Genomic DNA, 21,761 nt, shown 5'->3' on the forward strand with positions numbered 1-21,761 from the left:
AAATACGTACGTACGTAGCGGAAACATGAAAGCGAACGACCGAATATAGAAGCGCTCCGCGCCGTCGGTAGATAGAATTGTTATTAGAGTTATTTTATTAGACTTATTAGAATTTTTATTTATAACTCTATCGGTAGATACAGTTTCCGTAAGCGCAAGTGCCGATGTTAAAAAGGATACATGCATACATGCGCGCGGTGATTGCCTACTTTTCGCAATATTGTTACACGGAGAAAAATATCAGAGATATCCGATTGTTAATTTTGTTATCCGATCAAATATCCGATTAAATACACCGGATATTTGACCGGATAACGAAATTAACAGTCGGATCTTTCGGATATTTTTCTCAGTGTAGTAGTACGTATAAGTACAAGAGAACGAACGTTATAGAATAAAGCGTTCAAACACAGTGTCCCGTATGACGTCACAGATTTGTGTGCCTAGCAGCTGGACAGAAGTTCTTCTTACCACACAGTTCTTTCCATTGCTCAAGAGCCTCGAGTTTTCAAGATGATTCTTGGCAATTGAATTAACAAAATTGCTTAAACCTACAAATCTAAGGTTTTGTATTCACATTTATTTATATCTAATGAAACATCTCCAATTTTTTAAAAGCTTTTTAATGCAAACTGTGCAAGATATAAATGGACGCACAGGTCGCATGTGGCCGCGAAATTTCTTCTATATCGGGCGCGGTGATTGCCGCCGTCCTCGTCATCTGAAATAAACGAAACTTGTTTTATTTTATCTTTTACAAATGTAAATGTGTCGTTGGACCCTCCAACAAATAATGTGAAGAAAAAATGACAAAATGGCGGCGCTTGAAAGAAAGTACTCCAATTTTTCACTCGGAAAAAAATTTCGGTACGATAGCCTAATTATATATACACTATATGTGTGTGTGCAAAACTAGTACGTCGATCGACTTACTAGTTGGTGAGAAAAATACACGACCGAATTGAAAAATATCGTTTCGAGAGAAACGCGTTTAAAAATTTCTCATGGATAATGGGTAATGGGTAATGGGTAATTTCAATAACTTACTTTTAGTCGACCAGTTTTAGTATACCAGAGCCGTACAGAATGTCTTCCTCAGCTTCGAAGGAGTCGTGTTGAGCAGCCGCCGCTTCTTCTCTTCTGGCGATCCTTGCCTCCTTAGATTAGTAAGACGCCCGCTCGTCAGAATGTTTGACGCGCTCGTTGTTTCTGGTATCTGCGTAGATTTCAGCGTTGTGGCCGATGTTTTAGTCCCATCACATTTCACGATTTGCAGAATTCTGTGAAACCCTTCATTAAAAATGCAAATGGCCAAGAACGTGTTGCAATTTCCACAGTCTCTTTACAACAGTGCAAATGTTTCGGACAAATTGTCCAGATTACTGAATTTACTTTCATTATTGTTTTGGGTGAAAGATCCAAGGCATCGCTTCAATAAGTCGTCTGCTATTAATTCCTCATAAATAAGGTCTGACGACGTTTAATACTTCATCGTTCAACTTGGCGACTTGCCATGTGTGAAAGTGTTCAGTATTCCTTCACTTAGCCTTCACTTTCGTCATCCATGCGTACCAATTTTTCTTAATTTTTCTGCTGATGTACTAGACTAGACTAGATAGGCATTACTAGGCATTAATAATGAACGTTTTGATATTACCGATAATAAAGTCGGACTTTCTCACCTCTCTTTTTTTCTCTCCACTCTTCTTCAGCCCCCCTTCCCCCCCTCCATTTACTCGCGACGGGACGAGAAACGTGACGACGACCCGCGAGACAGAAATGTGCGACTGGTTGTGTATCCACAGGAACTCGTGGATACACTCGCAGAATTTGCGGAGAAGCAAAGTTATTTGGGAGAATTGCGCAATTATAATGCGCCGATGGTAATTAACGTTTTCATAAAATGGCGCATGCCAAGATCCAGCACAGATGACAGTACACGAACAAACTGTCGTTTCCGAGACGACCGAGATGGTGGAATTTCGTTTCTCAAACTAGAATTTACTCTCGTCGGTACAATTCTCATGTTACCGACAATTACGTTGACTTCTCTTGATGAAGTAAGTCGTCTTCTCCGAGCGTCTCTTGGCTTCTACGTGACTTTCGGACGAATGTGATATCGTACGTGAAGGAAATGCACTACTCGCGCAAACATCGCTGGAAGATTCACGTGATAGCATGTCGCTCGTACGTTTACTGTACCTGAGGCAAATCCGCGATTAAGCTACGACAAGAAGCGAGCAAGAACGCTCCCTTAAAACTGGTATATCTGGTATCCTTCTTCGTCGTTTTACACTTCTCAGAGACTCGTCTGTGTATCATTAGCGGATGTGCTAGTACGGGGAGGAAAGCATCTCGCAGGACGGCGGGACCTAAGGTAATACCGAGTCTCCCGTCGTCAAGTTAACATCTCCTGGTTAGGTTCCTTCGTTCCTTTCGTTGAAATCGTCCGGTAAGTAGATAGAGGCGATTTTAGGAAACGATTTCCTATTGTTTCACACGGAATCGCTGGTTCAACTAAATTTAACTTACTAACGTGGAGACTTACACGTTTCTCTCCTGAAAAACGAGACGGCTCTTGCGGGCGAGCGAAAGATTCAGAGAAACCAAATAATGAGTGCCAAATATTCTCCAATTAAATTCGTAACTTTGTTGCGCCTAACGACTCGTTATGATTATGAAGATCATTTCGTTCGTTTCGGTTTTTTCCACCTCAAGCATGAACAAAAACCGGTTTAGCTCAGCGATAAAGGAGAGAATCTCGTTGAGATTCGCGTCCCCACCCCTGGCGTGTAGTACGCCTCTCCGAAGCTGTACGCGAAATTACATAAACCTGGCCAGGAATGCTCGACTCGGAAGCGAATGGTTCACCCTTCTCTCAGATATATCGCAGGGAGTGAAAGCGCGAAGAACGTTCCTCCGCGTCCGCGTGGCCGTGCTCCTAGTGAACCGAGGTTCACGACGTGTGTCGTCGCTCGACGGATCGACTCAGGTCGAGTACCGTCCGGTAATAGCTCGATCACGTGCCACAGATTCATCCAGCAGAGCGGACTTCACGGAGAAATGCAGCCGAGGGCTTTCGTGCTTACGCTGACGTTGCCGTGGCTGCTCCTTGGCGCTCCGGTCCCCGCCGATTTCGGTGAGTACACGTTTCCGGTTCGGTCACGATCACAAACACGGGAGTTATCGCAAGGTATCGATGCAGGGCCTCAATTCTGCACACGCTTACCGACAACTATCGATATCGTTAACGGAGTTGCGCAGGTTTTCTACGATATACAAAAGCTGCGCGATACAGTTAACGACATCGATAGTTGTCGGTAAGCGTGTACAGAATTGAGACCCTGCATCGATACCTTGCGATAACTGGTCATTCTAAAGCGCATTGCAAAAACAATCGAGCTCACGAGTGAAAAATTCGCATTGACACGTGACTGTGCGCTGCGTGACTTGCTGCGTTCGCAGTGACGGTCGATTATTCGATAATGAGGCTCGCCATTTATCATCGCTACTCATAAATAAACAAAAAATTTCAAATGAGACACACTTAAACGCGTGCGGAGCGTGGACGAAGCCTCCATTATTGCGTTCAAGACGGGACGAAACGTCCCGACACACGTCGACATAATTATTACGTCAAGACATCATTACTCGCTGTCAACGCTCCAACACGCAGCTCTTATAAATTAATTCTTAGTAATCGCGTATTTGTAGAAGCCTTAGTACAGAGTTTTATGTGGTTCTTCTTATCTTGTAAATAATGATATCGATATGCTGATAAAAGAAATTGAATTCCTTACTCGCGCTAAAAGCACTAAGAAAATATTACTCATTTACTATAATGAACTCGGCGGGAGGGGGGGGGGAGAAGGGGGGAGGCTGTTGAGAATAAAAATGCTGCAAACATGGATTAGTTCTGGTTACTCCGAATGTCATCATGACTCAGTTGAATCGGGAGACAGCGTGCGCGAACGAGACGGTTCGCGAACGGAAATAGGTTCTATCTTCCTCTCGCAAATTTCTCTTTGAGTTTCTCTCTGAACCTCTCGTTGAAATTCTCACATTACACTACGTGTACATACTTACGTGTCGCCTTCGAAATATCGCAAAATTCGGAAATGATCTCCATAAATGAATGGAGATATTATGTAAACTCTGCATGAAAATGTAACGATGTACTGACCGGACGGTCAGTGAACGATCAAACAATTTTTGTGTGAAACGGCGAGCGGGGAGAAGATCACGCTTTATGAAAAGCGACTCAATGTGTAGCACGACGAAAGGCTTAGGCATGCCGTATTACGACCGCGGTATTATATAACGACGCTATTTTGTAATAGAAAAGTGCAAAGCGTCGAGGCGAAATGCTGTTTCTCGGGTAGTGCCGCACACCTCGCCGTCGAGGCCGGGATTCTTGGCGGGTGAAAGCCGTGTTACGCGCGATCGTGTGCAAACTATTTCGATGGTAATGAACGAGATAATCCATGAACAATCATGCGAGCGATTGCTGACTCGTATCCTCGTATCCTCGCGGAAGTGACTCCCGGCCAGGGAGTCCCTCCAGTCCACGATGTCTGTCTTCATCGTGACGCGAGAGGCGGGTCGTGAGAGCAGGCTGGAAATGTGGGTGGGAACCATTTGAATCGAATCGAATCGAATGATCGAATTCGGTTCGACTAGAGTCGAAATGCGATTTGACCGTTTGAAGCCGAATTATTCGAAGATTTCGAATAATCGCGGAGGTTTAATATCTCGTCAGTTCGATCCGACACGCAGAAAATTACCGATTCGCGCCGATTTAGAGAGCACTCCTTTTTCGACCCGTTATGTTACGGATAAATCATCAAAGATTTGGAGAACGAAGCGCTGCCGATCTTGCTTATGCTCCGTGTGCATACGATTACGCCGCTTAATCGCGCCACATCTCTCTCCATCAATCGCGCGTTCGTTCATACACGGTCATGTGTCTCCCTCTCTCCCTCTCTCCTTTCTCTCTCTCTCTCTCTCTCTCTCTCTCTCTCTCTCTCCATCTTTCCGCTTCTGAAACAACTTCTTCGTGCAAGAAAGTCGAATGGCTTCGCTCCGTTACGCACGCATTACGACTTCTTTTTTATAGAGGACCACTTCGAGAACTGCCACCCCAACACGTCGGGCTTTGACGTTTGCATCCGGGAAGGATTGAACGCGATTAAGCCTTATTTCAAAACCGGTCTGCCACAGTACAATGTACTCCCGTTCGATCCCTTTTTTGCCAAAGAGATTACGGCCAAGAGAGGCATCCCGAGGTTCGGCTTCACCTTAACGCTTCGCAACATCACTGAGCACGGATGGACTCGCAGCAAAGTGACAAAGTTCGTGTCCGATCTGAACAATTACAAGGTACTACACACGCACGCATACGCATACGCGTGCTGTCGGTGTCGGTGTAATTGCATGCTACAAGTCACGAGGTCATGAGGGTGTATCGTGCGACACCTCGCGGATGCACGCGTTTTATTCGAAAAGAAATATGCGTATCTCACTTAGGTTATATAGATACTTTTGCATGTTATTTGTCCGACAAAGATATATCTGGATTTCTGGACTGTCTCGCCAAAAATGGTGGGAGGGACTAACGAGCCGGTTGTATCTTCTTTGCGTCGGCTGATAAAGAAGTTGAGTAATCCTTGAACATTGCATTGGCCAGATCGTGTACACGCAAAGTTTCCCGGAAAAGTCGCTGGCGGGTAGCTACGAGTTCAAGGCTGTGCTTTTCAGCACTACCATAATCAGTAAAGGAACGTTCACGATGGTTCTGTGTAAGTGCTCCAAGAATTTGCATTCGTTTGATCGATTCCGTTCGGGGGGGAACTTCCTCATCGCGAAGTTGTTTTTTGGTTTCGGTGACGGTCGAAGAGACGAATGCGTCGAAAGTATGTTACATTTTTTTTTCTCATTAAAAAGAAAATCCCGTTATTCGCGTCAAGCGAAAGCCAAGAAATCTCTCGAGACGAAGATCTTCGCGAAGTGTTCCCACGATGTGTCACGTTCTCGTCTTTTCGATTGTTACCGATTGAGAATCGAAAAATTTGCAAAAGATCTGAAGAAAAGCGACGAACGTTTGGGAAATTGCGTTGTCAAGAAGCGAGCACCGACCGAGCTTCTTCTTCGCAAGACAGAAAGGTCTCCTTCGACGTTGCAGACGATCTGATACAAACGACCACCGTGACGAAACTGCCGGGCCAAAAGGTACGCGCCCGGATGGACGTGCAGAATATCCGGGACATGGAGCTCCACCTCAGGAACCTCCTGTCCGGCAAGGAGTTCCTCGAGAATATAATTGACAAGTTGATCAACGGCGCCTGGCAACCGGGTTTCGTGGTGACGCGGGGTCTCATTAACGAGCTCGTCTCGACGGCCTTCACGGAGATCTTCAACACCAGCTTCCGCAATTTCCCCTTCGAGAGGATCTTCAAACCGAGCCCTGGTTCGTCTAATTCGACTTCGACCACGAGCCGGACGGCGACTGGACGATACTAGACAGCGCCGACACTTTGTTCAATTGATGGATCGCATCTGACGAGTGAATAGAGAAGCTCGGCCGCTCGGCGAGCCGCTTCGCGGCTCGCTGAGCGAAAGCGAAACGCGAGTGAATTTTTCGTGCGATCGCCGGACGAGGTTCACGAGGTTTCATCAAAAAGTAAAGAGAATTTTTAATTTTCTCGGAAAGTATTTATTTAATCTTCAATGTTTATCCCATCTCCTTCAAAGTAGTCCCCCTGTGATATTATGTACACTTATGTACATACAACGTAGTTCCCGGTTTGAGAAACACTGGTGAGACGCCTCTTTACGTATCGTCTTGAGCTGGATCCGCGATTTCGCCTTTATCTCATCTATTGTTGAGAAACGTTGTCCCTAGAGTGTCCTTTTGAGTTCAAGAAATAGGAAAAAGTCACAGGGGGCCATGTGTTCTGGAGAATAAGGTGCGATGCTGTTTTTCTTGAAAATTCAGCAGTTTCGCTGCCACTCGTTTCATACTCGAAACATTAGTAAAAATCGCTTCGCATGAGCCGTATGAAATTCCTGTTTTTTTCAGCAACCTCTCTAATGGTGATTCTTCTCTTAGCAAGCGCAATCTCTTTAACCTTTTCCACGTTTTCATCACTGATGAACTAGTGCTAAGACCTCGCGTCATCTTCGATGTCTTCTCGGTGCCTTTCTGAAAGCGTTTGTACGCATTCATAAACTCGTGAACACAGTATCGTCGCCACAGGCCTTCTTTCGCTGCGCTTAACCTTCCGTTTTCAACATAAAATTTCAGACAAACTCTCTCGTTACTTTTTGATCAAACCTCGTACGTCTTCGTGCGTCTTCACGTGCGTGTGCGTGCAGGAGCGGACGAGCGCGCTCGAATTAGCGCGTGAAACGCGCTCGTGCGCGCTCGTCCAGTGTACGTAATATCCAGCAAATATATGATCTTTCTTTTCTACGGTCTTGTCGTCTCCCTGAGCGCGTCCCCAGCCTGAAAATCTCCGACGCACGTTTTCCACGTCGCGTCACATACACACACACACACACGTACACACTCGCGGAATGCTAAGAGCCTTTGATCGGAGCAAATGCGGGACGAATGCTTCTCTTTTAGCGGAATAGTCGCTCGCCTTGAGGAGCCGCGGTCTTTGACCCAGCATTCTTACAGGACACGTGGGAACATCGCGGTCGTCATGGCATTGGGAGAAAGTGCATTGACACCGCGTGTATCAGGCACGAATTACGACGGACGCTGAAACCGTCGAATTCGTCGATTAGCGTTGTCGCGCGCACCAGTTGTCCCGTCCCGTTCAGCGCTTCTCGCTCAACACATTCTAAGCCCAAAAAGTCCGCGAGTGAGGTGCATGCTGATGGATGATGATTCGCGCGATTGGGCGAACTCGAATCGAGATTTCATTTGCAAGGCGTTGGCCTTGCAAATTCGGCTAAACTCGAAGAACCGACGACAGATCTCGAGAGATGCACGGAAGCTGTTGTCTTACCTCTCTTGATTATCTTTGCCGCTGACTTTCGTTAGATTACGTAATACTTGCTCACTGTACATATCCCGCACTTGAGCTTCACAATTGATACCTTGCTCCTTCGAACTGAGAATAAAGCTAAAAGTGCAGCTAAAACATCAAGATAACCTAACCGAGTCTTTGAGTTTGAATTTCCCGCGTTTTACGAAATTCGTCGAGCTAATGCAGAGTCCAAATTCCGTGGCGTGGGAAACAGCGGGAAGGGATCGTGTCCCCTGCCCTTCCGGCAGCCGCGTTGATTCAAGCTCGCGCACAAGGACACACGGTCGTCGTGAGCACGAGGTCGTACCCCAATTCAGGGTCGCCGCGGGCGTCGCGTGATCGTCGCCCCGTAAAACGTTTGTCCAGCGTCCGTACAAGCGTCTCGTTCTCAGGAAATCACACTGAAAGTGACGATCCGCCTTGCAGGAAGATTCGGCTTGCTCGAGCGAATTACTCGAATGTCCTATCGTCCTCCCGACAATTGAAAAGTCAAACACAGCCCGGGGCTGCTGAGGCCGAGCGCCGAAATTCCGTCTCTTCTCGCTCTCTCGCGCTCTCGCGCGCTCCTCGTGCGCTCCTCGTGCGAAGCCCGCGACCGCGCACCGATCGGGGACTTTCCGATCGTTTTGGATGCTAGTCGAGCCCGAAGACGACGGGACAATAGGAAAGCCGGGGGCGCGATGTACGTAAATCTTGCGCGCGTGCATATCGGAAGCGTGACACGAGACGTGAACGTGAGCGAGTCGATTAACGGTGCTTAACATCTTCGCGCTTCTTAATTCGGCCCGTCTCTGACGTCCGCGCTGACCGTCGCTGACGTCCGTCGGGCGCTTTCTTCGAGCCGAACTCGTCGCGCATTTTCATACATGACGATCATCGCGTCACCGCGACACATCCTGAACGCGTTCCATTCAGCCTTTTTGTTCTTCTTCGCTCGCGGCCGACGCGCGCTCGCGCGTCATATTCAGACCGCGGCGGCATATTCGGACTACTCGCTCTTCAATTGCGCAATTTAATAGACCGCTGCTCTCTCGCGACCGATCGCGTCGGCGGGCCGTGCTCGATTTAGCGCACGCGATCGCCAATCGGGCCGCCTAATTACCCTAACCCCTCCCCCCCCTTTCCCAATTATATCTCTCCTAACTCCAGTCAGAACTGGCGGAGGAAAGCGCTCCTTTTCTCTCTCCCTTTATCTCGACGCGATCCACCGTCGTTCCACCGTCGATCGTTAAGCGCGCGCCACTTACCGCTGTTGCCACGGCTGATGGAAGAAGAAAGTTATAAACAAACGGCTGGCAATTGTCGGGAAAGCCAAACATGCTGATATATTAAATTAATCGGCATTTCTTCGTCTCCGTTCGCTCGGCCAAATCCCGCCAAGACGAAGCGGGCCTCCTTATAACTACTCAACGACGCAGCAACGTGGTTAAGTTTTTTACCTGGCCTTGGCAGAAACTCATAAGCAACTTTTGTCAGACTCACACATATCTCTTCCTTTACATCATCCTTTCTATTATACCAAGGTAAAATCTACGTGTGGGTCTACCGTGTGTTTCCGGCGAAATTCGTCGTAACTGCGACTACATCGATCATTCGTCTACCAGATCGACCAATTAACCAAGAATTAAGAAAAAAATGCAGCTTTATCCGACAGCGTAAGAAGAAGTAACACTTATTGAAAATTCGAACAGTAAGTAGCTCGGTAGATGACGAAAATAATCTAAGCACCAATCAACGGTGACATTGCATCAATGTTGTAACTTGTTGCTCAACGATGGAACCGCCATGCACAGCTCGCGTTGTATTACACGCCTACATTGCTGACTGCGAAGTTGTAATACTGATGTAACGTCGCTGTTAATTGATGTTTACCGCACAGAAGCGCGGTTTTAACGCGCGAATATGAGCACACAATGCTGACGTTAATTACTCGGAATCTCACACTGTGCAATCCATTATTACGCATCGTTCTCGTATCGGCCCTTCGGACATCCACCAGCCAGTCGAGTCGCTCAAGAAAGAAGGATCAACCGAGGAAGAGAACAAAAGTGTTCTCAATCACGTATCTAGGCTCCGTAATCGGTAGCCGTTGCTTGAAACTTGCCTCATATGAGACACTCATAAGTCGAGTACGGAGTTAAATTCGAAACAGAAGAAAGAAGGAGAGAAGTTTCTCATTTGAATCACATGATATATCGGATTTGCGATCGCAATTCCACCGAAACCGTTCACGTCTAGCTCTAAACTCAAATCTGAGCGCCTCACATGAAAAAACGTGCAAAAAATTGCGTTTCACGTAATGATCGCCAATACGAATTTAAATGCTGGAATCGGATAACGTTCACATTTAAATTGTTTATTTGGTTTTATGTCCGGTGGGTCCATTCTGAGGTCCGAGGACATCAAGTAATCCATCGACCGCGACGTCTCGCTCTCGATGACCTCGAACTTCTACTTCTTCGTCCCCGGGGCCGGGGCCGGGGCCGGTATAGCGGGGGGAGGGGGGGGGAGTTAATGTCAAGGTGTTATAAGGCCAGCCGCATCCCTGTCCGCCGATCACTCCACATCGAGAAACCCGATCGATACCGTGAGTTCACCGCCGGCCCCGGGCCACGAAGTTGACCGTGACTAGAGAGAAGAAAGAAAGGCAGGAAGGACGAAAAGAGAACGGGTAGCAGCAACGAGCTGTCGCCACTGCCGCCGAAGTAGCCGAAAAGATGAGGAGTGCCGTATTATTGTGCGCGTGTTCGCTGCTGATCAGCGTCGGAGCCGTCGGCAGGTACAGAGGCCTGGAGTTCTTGGAGTCATGTTCCAAGAGGGACCCGAGGCTGGAAGCCTGCCTAGCCAGGTCGGCCAACGTACTCACCGAGCACTTCCGTCAAGGTGAGACACACGCGATAGCCCGTTCTTGATCTAGTTTGACTGAAAAACAGGTTGTGGTAGAGACTTGATATTGCGTATGTTATCGCGCGCGCACGCGTTTCGTCCAATTCGCCTGCGCGATCTGATCTGAATTGCAAAATTGCAGATCGATCGAACGGTCGAATTAACAACAACTTGACAATAACACCGAAGGTGACGGAATTTCCGCTGCTTGCGAAGCAAACTCGCTTCTTGAGAGTCGGAAAAATTCTCTTTTCCTCAGCCGATATATACACCGTTTAGTTGTCACCGCCGCGCCGCGCCGTGAGGTTTGATTTCCCAATGATTTCAGCTCGCTACTTGCTGAAGCTGAAAGATGTGAATTCTGCGAGTTTTTCATCTCGCCGCGATGACTCTCGACGCGTTTACCACGACCATGTGGAATAAATCGAAAGACGTCGTCCGGAGTAAAGTACAGTTAAGCTCGCGTTTCTTGCGATGTCGAACGAAGGCGCGGCGGGTGATTGGAGAATTGCGGTTTCTCGCAAAAGTATACCGCGCGCGCGCGGTTCTCTCACTTATTAAAGTCTCTTTACTTCGCGCTGCACGGAATGTTAATAACTTTATTGCGCTCGCTATTATCCCCAATCGGTCGGACGTTTTCCCCGACGTTCAATCTGAACATGACGATCAATTAATAATCTTCAACATTTGCAATTTCTTCGCTCGTTACGCGCTGTCTCTATACGGAGAAATTGATTGGCAGCTACTGCGAAATTTCTATCGACGACGAGATACAACGCGTTTCGCAACGTTTGCAACTTTGTTTTAATTATAAACACGACAAACAATCAGGATACGCGAGGATCCTCACTCCGTGAGAACTTCCCTGAAAAACCGAAAATCACCTAACCGGTTCTACCTCCATGATTTTCTTAGCGATGGAAGCAGGTTATAACGGTGCATTGGAATGGTCACCCAGTGTCCTACATTCCGCTCATTTTGTACGATATTATTCCAGCACACCTCCGGATAGCGCGATAGCTTTCTTCAAACGCGCGTCGGCACGTGTTCGAAGCTATCGCTCAAAAGGAGGAAAGGATAAAAAGAAAGAAAAAGAGAAGTAAAAGAAGGTCAAAGCAACGTTCAACGAGAGATTCGCAACTCACAGTCTCGCGTTCACCTCACGCGCGCGTCCAAATGTCGCGTCTAAAAGTCTAAAAGATCAGTCTGTAAAAAGCGACACTTGGACAAAAGAAATTATCAACCCAAATTCCCAGTCCAACCAGTCAGCTGATGCGAGTCATCTTAATAACGCGTATTAGACTCGAACCAATCGTCGTCCTCGTCGAGACTCGATCCACGAGAATCTCTCTCCGAGGTTCGAGCCGAGGCTATATATTTTGAGAAAGCACGCACTCGTGCTCAGGACGCGTGTCCTCCCCGCGGCAGGGTGGGGAGAGCCGAGACCATACTGTAATCGTCGCTCTGATCGCAGGTCTCCCGCAGCTGGGCTATTCGGAAGTAGAGCCGATCATCTTGGACGAGTTGCACATTGCACTCGGTGGCGGTCCAGACGGCTACAGGGCGCAATTCAAGGATATCACCGCGAAGGGGGTCTCCGCCCTGCGAGTGACCGGCCTGAGGACGCGGCTGAGCGACGACGAGGTGCAGCTGCAATTGGCGCTCAGCATTCCCAAAATCAGAGCGGCCGCCAGGTACCGGTCCAGCGGGACCTTAATCTTGGTGAAGGCTAGCGGCGCCGGGGACTACTGGGGCGAATACGGTAAGCCAGCGAAACAACGACGCTCAGCGTCGTCGACGACGGTGAACTGATCTGATCTGATCTGATCTGAGCGGGCGATCTGATGGTTCGTCTCTCGTGCGAATTTATTTGCTCACGATCGCGCGCGGTGCCTTCGGGTTTCCCCGATGAAATTCGCCGGCCGTCGTAAAGTGCCAGTGGCGCAAGTGTGTCACGATAACGGTGACTTTCACCACCTGCGCAATGTACATTTGTTGCACGACAAAGTTCGCTGGCGAGTTATCGCTACTTCGCGACGAGTGTCCTTTCGCGGTAATAAAGTGGCAATAAAGACGTCACTTCGAGTTTCGTCGATGCGATTATTCCCGACTATAAGGAGGAATAATTCAAGCCGATCAACAATAAGCATAGTGATCCTTCGGTCTTCAGCCCTGAGCCCGAAATTGTAGCTGAATTTTCGGCGAAATTTCGGAAAGCCGTTCCTCAAAGTCGCGCCCAAAGTCGTAATTCTCGAGTTTTAAGCGAGCTCATTATATTCATGCTGAGGCGGCGGAGAAAATATTCTTTTGCCACAAATTAGAACTTGGTGCGAGCGGCTAAAGGCACGCTATACTTGCGGCAGGCTGAGCCTAAAGCGAATTCACGCGTAAGCATCTCCTCCGCATTCCACCAACCTGAGCAGCTGTCGTTGCACCTTCTCTATTCAACGCTTCGTAACATACGACCTATCCTGCCGCGAGCAAGGGGCACCCTTGAGAAGCAAAGCGCTTCTCTTCGCGTCTTTCTTCAAGCCGTTGCTCGCTTCGCTCCTACCGAAAGGCAACCTGACCTACGAGACTGACTCTACGAGACCTCGCGGCGTCTCTCGTGCATTACGCTCGCTCGGGATTCGCATCGATTCGCACCGCGAATCGCGTTGCGCTTGTCGTCATTGAGAGTACAACGCGCTGCTTCGACTTTCGAAACGATTTCATTCACCGATTCTGTTGTCCGTTCGTAGATGGCGTTAAGGCCAAAGTCTTCATCAGGGCGAAGCCGTTTTTGGTCCAGGGCCGCCGTTACCTCAGGCTGCAGCAACTGAAGATGGACTTTAGCGTGCAGAACATTAAGATGGGAGTCGAGAATGTGCGCGACAGCAATCCTATACTACGTAAGTAATTCAATTTGCCGGCCTATCCGCCACAAAACTTTCAGACCGATTTTGCATTCGAATAGCACAGGAAGGAAATCTCGCGATGAAGTAGCGCATTTTGACGCTTCCATCTTGCGCTCGTAATCATTTCTTTGATCTTGCTCTCGAGATCTACATGTCAGTTACATGTTTGAAACGCCACTCTTTTTCCTCTCTCTCTCTCTCTCTCTCTCTCTCCTTCTCTCTTTTGTTTGCTCTTTTTCATCCTTCCTTTTCTTTCTCTCCTGTTTCTTAAGTGACACTTGTGAATAGACGAAGAAGAAGGGGCAAAAAAAAAAACACGGAGAAGGAAAATGCAGGACGATATACGCGGTCATTAATTTCATTCGCATTTTGCTTCAGCCTTGATCAGCGGATAATCGTGCATGCTTCGAAGCGTCTAGTAAAAAATTGAACATTGAATTAAGCGATCTAAAGAGGTAGATTAACAGATAAATGGGGGGAAGGGAGGAAAGGGGAGACGAGAAAACCGAGGCGATGTACAAAGATGATACTTTTGCTTGGCAGTGGCGGCGCTGAATCTCTTCATCAACAGCAACAGCCAGGAGTTGCTGAAGGAGATGAAACCGGACCTGAGGCGGAAGCTGGTGCAGGTGATGTCGGCTTTCGTGGAGAAACTGTTCGCGCAAGTGCCGTACGATGCCTGGATCACGGATTAAGATGCCGGCAACCGACGGATCGCCGCGGTAGCGAAACTCGATCGTCGTCAACTTGGAGAGAGAGAGAGAGAGAGAGAGGGAGAGACAGAGAGAGAGAGAGAGAGAGAGAGAGGGGGGGGGAGGGGAGAGAAAGAGAGAAAAAACGAGGGCCCGAGGCGACGAAAACATTGTTTCCGTCACACAATGGACGATAATCTCGTTGCGCTAATTGCAACGGAAATACCGGGCGAGAATGCGCGACATGGGCGAGCGATTAGCCGAGCGATTATTCTCGGCGATTATTTCCGAGTGTGTCTCGCGAGGAGAAAAACAATACGTGCAACAATCGATGGTCTCCGATATAATAATTGTCTGGGCGCGCGTCCGAGAAGCGTCCGGCGGGGGAGGGGGGGAGGGGGGGGGGCGTTCTGCTTCGTGCGATTGTCGCGTCGCACATACACGATACAGGGTATTCCGTAAGATCCGGCAAGTTTAAGGCTCGCGCGCGAGCGAGATTCGACTTTGCCTTTGCGGAAGCGTTCTAACATACATATCTGCATAACGATGATCCGAGTAACATGACATAATTGCGCACGCACGCACGCACGCACGCACTGCACGCCTGCAATTTAAGGGAGAACGCCGTGACCGTGAGACGACGATGGATGATTACCCTGGCGTCCGCTTGATGATTCACTCGTTCACTCGTCTGATTGACGGGCGTCGGCCCGTCGACGTGAAAGAGCATGACCGTGAAGACCTATTATTGTCACTCGAATCACACTCAGTTCTGCGTGCTCTGGGCGTGCGTACGTGATTGTATCACTGGGCCAGGTGGTTATAACCCAAGTCCGCCTACACCGTCACTCGGTGTAACACTCGCGCGCGTCATTTTATTCGGAACTTAACTCAGAGATAGGTGAGATTTGCTGAATCCGAGGGATTTCTAATTTTAGGTGTATACGTAAGTTTTTTACTTTCACCATGTATGTACATATCGCATATGTCATCCTTTATCTCCAGTATTACCAGAGAGGAAAGAATAAAGAGGAAAAAAGCATGCTATCGCTGCAGGGGTGAATGATGCCGTTCGACCGCGTCCCGCTTCAGTCAACCGGGAAAAGAGAACGCGGTGCTTGGCTTGATTTATTCGTCGGCTCATATTCTGAACTCTCTTTCATCATTAAAAGTGGCTTATGATAAGCCTGCTGATTGGCTGTAAGCCGCTTTTACAGTCGGTACAGTTTTAGCGATGAAAGAGAGTTCAGAATATGGGCCATCGTTTCATCCATCGCGCATCTTCGTTGCGCCATCGTTCCGAGTCCCTCTCCGGACGGAGCACTTGCGACGTCGTCGTGATTAATGTTGTAACCTCCTGTTGCTGACAAAGCTCGAGTTCAAGGCGTTCCACCGCGCGGATTGCGCGTTCGCGGGATTCGCGAATTCGTCTCCGCACGTACCGCGAGTCCGCGCGGGGACCGATCGATTGGAAATTCAGCACATATATCTCGGCGGTGCAGTTTTTCCGCTTCGCTCCGCAAAATTGCGTCATTTGCATTCCCGCGACGCTTGTCGCGACGAGGTGTCGCGCGGCACGCTGATGTGATAAATGAGAGTCCGCGAGAAGAGCACGCGACACTCCGCAGAACGGCAGGGTGAATAATTGGAAACCGCGGGCTCACTTGCGCTCCGAACGAGACCGACCGATCGACTCATTGCGCGCGGCGATCATCTTTTAGGAAGACGCGGAGATGGGGGACGCGCATTTCAAGCGCATTTGAAGACCGGGACTCGAATGTTTGTTAATCGCGCGTTGCATCTTCTCCGTGCGTCTCCTGTCATAAATCACTAATGGTATGTCGAGAGTATCGGATGTTTGACGCGAGTGCATCGATGAGTGCACCGCCAATCGTAATTCTAACGTGTCACTGTGTGCACGGTAATTACAGATTCAAGCGCAAATAGGATCGATAATTACAGATCGAGATTACAGATAAATGCGAAAATCACTGCAGAAAAATAAGTTCGATTTGAACGAGCATAAATGGCATAACAATGCGATACGAGCGATTCTACGTCTACTTCTTCTCGGTCGGAAAATCATGTTTTTCTTCCGCAAGTTCGACAAAAAGATGTATTTACCTCATGATCATCGTTGATCATATTTAATTGAGGTTGCCCAGACGATAGAATACGCATGATTGGTCCATTATCAGTTTTTCCTTACCTCGATACAAGCTATATTTAGTTTCAAAAATTGCGGACGATCTAGATCTAGTTTTGAGACGGTTTGTCGATTCAATTCTTTTTCGTTTGCGGATGCCCTCTTCTTCCATAGTCCTTCTTGCCATGATAACAGACATTGTCATCAAAAAATAACGTAAAGAAGAGGAAGAGAAAGGAAGGTTTGGACGATTTGGACGATGCGATGAACATTTCAAGATTTCAACATCACACTGTTACATACATGTATGCGTGGTAAGATATATAGAATTGCGGCAAAACTATTACGCACTTCTGTTTATGATGTCTTCTTTCGCACAAATTATGTAAATATTATTGAAAAAGACTGTAGTTAAAAGTACTTATTTAGTTTACATTCTCAGCCGCCCAATTACTTTTTTTCACCGTGAATGTAGATTCTGCGATAAGAACTGCATGATTAGCTTCTAATAACTACTAGTTACACTAAAGTACTTTTATAAATCTTATATAACAAAAAAAAACAGATTTTAATATGGAGCAGGAAAAGATGATGTAAAGGATGTTGTATCACCGACGGATAAGATACGCGCTATCTCGGCAGCAGCAGCTCTCCCCGCGAGGAAGAAGAAGGTCTGAAAAGACCTCCTTCGTCCATTTATTATGAGCGTCAGCCATACCGCGGAGAAGCTAAGAAAAACTAAACAGAAAGCACGTATCTTCTCGTAAATGCTCGTGGAGAGCTCGAAACGAGCTACTTCCATTCATTCATAAAGCTAGCCATAAGTAATCGAGAATAAGAGTTTTGTAAATATTTAACATTCAATTACTTACGGATACAGCGAGGAATAAGCGACGCTTATTATAGCATTAATAATACCGCGGTAATAATCCTTCTCTCGCCGCTCGCTATCTCATATTGTGCAGTCTTTCAGTTCTCTTTCTCTCTCTTCGCGCTCCCGTCTCCGTCATCCATTTTTTATCTCTCGTCGTATGTTTAATTGTTCAGTGCTGTTTCAGTGCTATCAAGCGATGATCTAGCGTGTTTCTGCACTTTCCGAATGGGAGGGGGGCGGGGGACTCATCGTTATCCGCTCGCCGCGCATCTTATATCCTACAAACTGCGATACGCGGCAAATAGAATTAACGCTCCGCGGAAAAAGAGTGTCCACGTAATAACTTCGTGTTTGCGTTCTCAGGAAATATGACACAGGAAATCAGTCATCCCGGCAACGTCTCATGCGAGATTGAGACCCCACTTGCTGCGAAGCGAAATCTACGTTCGTAAATACGTTGTCTTCTGTCGACGAGCATTACGTTCTCTCGATTATCGAATACCGGTGATTTTCGCTGATGCGTACGACTCGTGACTTTCGGATTTGCTCAGCTGAGTGGCGGGCGGTGCGGGACTTGCTTGCGTCGCGTTTCACGAATTAATAGGTCGACGGAAGCCGGAAATTAGGATCGCGATTACCGGCTCGAGCGATATGCTCGCGTGTCTGTCAACTATACATCGTTACCCCCTCTCTCCTTTGTCTCTCTCTCTATCTCTCTCTCTCTCTCTCTCTCTGTCTCTCTCTCTCTCTCTGTCTCTCTCACCCTCCCTCATCGCACTCTCATTCGTTCCCGTCCCCCGTTCACCACGATTATTTTCCAAAATATTATTGTCGAATAAAATGGCGGTGGAAGATCATTATCGTCGCAAATAGCTGCATGTTCCACACGAACCGTGGAATGGATTACATGGACGTCACTCGAGTGTGTTTGCGCGGTGAAGCCCGCGTAAGCGCGCGCTGGGTCGTTGTTATCATAGCCGATCAATTAATTACTGAGATGAGGAACGAAAAAATACAGGCGACGTGTTTGCACGCGTCGTGAGATTTCGAAATCGACGTCGCAATCGAGACCGTCCGCAATTCGACTCGTCCGATCGTCGCCAGTTTTCAAACTGCACATGTTGCAGCCGCGGTCGCGCCAAAGGATAATCCGCTCGAGATGCGGAACGATAAAGTCCGTCCGCCCGTGTATGTGAGAACATGATTTTAAATTGTAATTATCATGACGAAACGGTGGCGACTTCTTTACAGATTTTCGCCTTACAGATTGCAGCCTTGAATGATACGTAATATAAATATGTAAGATTCTCTCTCAGGTGCTTCCGGTACTTATGGTACTGATTTATTTATTAAATTATAAATTAGGTCATAAATTAAAAACAATTGCGATTTTTCACATTTTAAGTTTGGCGCCGATTTCCCTAATTACCGTGATCTTTTCCAGAATTCTATCTCGTAGGAATAAACAAACTTGTTTCCTGTTGGGAGAAACGTATGCAGACAGAAATGGTCTTTATTTCGATTAATAAATATAATTCTTAACTGATATGTATGTATATATATATATATATATATATATATGCGTCTCTATATGTAAAAACCGTAATTACCTAATCAACCTAATATTTACTCGCGGCGCGCGAATATGTGCCTCGTCAGCTGCGTAAACTTATAAATTATTACATAGTGCATAAATTATTACATAGACGCAAGTAATCATACGGACGAAGAAGCTGTAATTAAAATGACATACAAATGAGTAGCACGTCATTCAAGCTCGCGTGGATTTGCACTTCCGTCGTTGTTCGTCCAGTCGAGTCGAAGGAGACGCAATCGAGATGCAAATTCGAAGCGTCAAGCGGAAGTTGAAATTTCAAATCCGAAATCAAAGTTATGACGTGACTCAACTTGACTTCGGGTCATCAATTCGTCCGTCGTTACGCTGAGGTGAACCTTTGGAATTTGTTTAATGCGTAAGGATGGCAATTACGCGTCGCGCGCGAGCGCGATTATGTCGATTAGTCATGTCAGAGCGCTCTCTTAATGTGATTATTGACCACTGACTATGGCATTTTCATTAAACTCGGACGGCCCAGCAGCTCGTAAACAATCATTCTCGTGCATCCGGATATTGCTCCGCTGCCCCGGAGAAGACGTAGTTCCTTCTAGTTCCACGTTGCTTATTATCCTTCTCTACGCGATCCCCTGCTATTACATGATATGCGTAAACTGGGACTCCACGACGAGTCCGCAGATCATCGATCACGATGATCGTTCACGATGATGCCTTATCGAAGGCAATAGCGTACGTTAACAACCTATACAAAGCCTATGCAAAGCCTGTACAGCCTATTAGGCGATTAACGCGATCCGCGTTTCTGGCGGAGCGATCGAAATGGTAGACTTTTGAGAAGCTACATCATGGCAAAAGTCGCGGTAACAGAGATATCACCGTCTCTGTTCTCCGCTCTTTCATCACCGAAGAGTCTCCTCATCCACGAGCACTCGTCTGTTCTCCGTTCACTCGCCATTCACTGCTGCGTACGTCTTTGTGCTTTTCGCAAGAAATTCTCACGGCTTCTTCGCGACTATACGAGTATCCGCTCCGCTCCGCTCTGCGAGACTCATCCGCATGCTTAAGCATGCGCTCGTTCCTGCCGATATGCGCTCATGATCGCTGTGAGACTTCTTTTGCGAAATGTGCCGAGCGTTATGTAACACACGCGTCATACGGTACCTCGGGAATATCCATCTTTTTTATAACTTAATGAATTGCTTGAAAGCTGCTTTTTGTATTACGTACTTGCCGCGGTCGAAGTTATATTCATAATCGTTTTATCATGATCCCGCGCTTCACTTTTCCATTGTCATCTCGATCGGATCTATCCGGAAATTCTAGACTCGCATATTCATCAGCTCTAAACATCGAGAATTCATTTCCTCGAAAGAGCCGGATCTTCTTCTTTCTTCTTAAACATCCTCAATCCTCTTTCGGCAAGGTACGTCCTAACAGAAATTTATTACTGGCTGTAATCACTTACTGTTACCACTAGCAGTAATAAGTAATAACAAGTAATTTTATATTACTCGTACGAGTATTATCGTTTATGGGAAAGTGATTTTCCAAGGAGATTTCCCAAATGAAGAGCGTCGGATGTTACTGCGGTTCATGTTCCACTTCGAAAAAACAAGAGCGTTCTCCTGGAAAAGAGAACGAATACTCGTGCGTATCGACATGCAATTCTGCACATTGCAGGCCTTTTCTTCTTTTTTATCTTTCGTTAATGGATGATCGCTCGCGAGAGATATCAACTACGCGAGAGCGATGGAAAAAATCTGACGGCTCCCTTTAAGATGACAATCTGATGGAATCATTTAGCACATGCGGTTATGCGGATATTGCACATGATAATATAAAAATATCGTCGAAGCGATGCCGACGAGGATGTCCGATAATTTTGCCGACCTTGGGCGAGATCGTAAGAAGATCGTAAGAATCTCACGATAAAAATGCTTGCGCAACATCAAATCCGCAGAGAGCGGATGGTAAAGTCATTTGTTACTAATCGTTCGTGATTTTCTTTTTTCATGAACTTCTTCTCCCTCTAAATTAAAGTGTCGGTTGAATGTCACATATGTCACATCTGCAAGCGCGATGACGCTCGCGAGTCGTGTTACCTCGCACTCGTGTGCCTCGTAAGAGACAAAGTCTCAAAGCTGCATTTTAAGGCCAAAAGAAAAAATTACGTCGGTAGTTCGTCAAACGCACGCTCAAACACTTTAATATTAAAGTCAATCGTGATTGCGATAAAAACCATTGACGCACTGGAAGTCATATCCTTTTCATGTAAAAAAATATATTTAATTTTTACAGTCAAATGGCTACACAATGGCTAATTTATGCCCGTACAGGTTATAAACGCGTCTATATTATTATAAAGAAAAATGTTTACTTTTACTTATTAATCAGAAAAACTTACAATCAGCAAAAAATACAATTTAAAAAAAATGTTTTTAAAAATATTAAAAGAACATTTAAAAAACGTTTTTTAAATGATAAGAGTAATTTTAAACGAGTTATTAATGTAAAATAAACGTTAAATAAATATTTTTTTAAAACATCATTTTAAATGAAAAATTAATGTAAAATATACATTAAACAAACGTTAAATAAATATTTTTTGTAGATTAAATAATTAATTCGCTGCGTTCTCTAATTCAAGTTCTCAG

At 46.6% G+C, this 21,761-nt stretch overlaps 2 protein-coding genes across 2 annotated transcripts; both read left to right on the forward strand.

Annotated features, from left to right (window-relative positions):
* The first annotated feature begins 2,850 nt into the window (after positions 1-2,850).
* Positions 2,851-10,467, forward strand: Jhbp16 (Juvenile hormone binding protein 16). The gene is made up of 4 exons (XM_011140321.3): positions 2,851-3,139; positions 5,117-5,379; positions 5,687-5,798; positions 6,182-10,467. Exons 1-4 carry the CDS (start codon positions 2,863-2,865, stop codon positions 6,517-6,519), a joined length of 990 nt encoding a protein of 329 aa, XP_011138623.2. The 5' UTR covers positions 2,851-2,862; the 3' UTR covers positions 6,520-10,467.
* A 102-nt stretch (positions 10,468-10,569) lies between these two features.
* Jhbp2 (Juvenile hormone binding protein 2) lies at positions 10,570-16,849 on the forward strand. The gene is made up of 4 exons (XM_011140244.3): positions 10,570-10,919; positions 12,397-12,684; positions 13,664-13,813; positions 14,363-16,849. Exons 1-4 carry the CDS (start codon positions 10,754-10,756, stop codon positions 14,512-14,514), a joined length of 756 nt encoding a protein of 251 aa, XP_011138546.1. The 5' UTR covers positions 10,570-10,753; the 3' UTR covers positions 14,515-16,849.
* Positions 16,850-21,761: the final 4,912 nt, after the last annotated feature.

This window comes from Harpegnathos saltator, unplaced genomic scaffold, assembly GCF_003227715.2.
Source record: "Harpegnathos saltator strain DR-91 unplaced genomic scaffold, Hsal_v8.6 scaffold61, whole genome shotgun sequence".
In the NCBI taxonomy this organism is placed as follows: Eukaryota; Metazoa; Arthropoda; class Insecta; order Hymenoptera; family Formicidae; genus Harpegnathos; species Harpegnathos saltator.

Excerpts from the sequence above, each read along its gene's own strand:
- Jhbp16 (XM_011140321.3), top strand. The coding sequence starts at position 2,863 with ATGGTTCACCCTTCTCTCAGATATATCGCAGGGAGTGAAAGCGCGAAG. Across the intron at positions 5,380-5,686 it reads CCGATCTGAACAATTACAAG|ATCGTGTACACGCAAAGTTT; the intron begins GTACTACACACG and ends TGCATTGGCCAG. Across the intron at positions 5,799-6,181 it reads AACGTTCACGATGGTTCTGT|ACGATCTGATACAAACGACC; the intron begins GTAAGTGCTCCA and ends TCGACGTTGCAG.
- Jhbp2 (XM_011140244.3), top strand. The coding sequence starts at position 10,754 with ATGAGGAGTGCCGTATTATTGTGCGCGTGTTCGCTGCTGATCAGCGTC. Across the intron at positions 10,920-12,396 it reads CACCGAGCACTTCCGTCAAG|GTCTCCCGCAGCTGGGCTAT; the intron begins GTGAGACACACG and ends CTCTGATCGCAG. Across the intron at positions 13,814-14,362 it reads CGACAGCAATCCTATACTAC|TGGCGGCGCTGAATCTCTTC; the intron begins GTAAGTAATTCA and ends TTTGCTTGGCAG.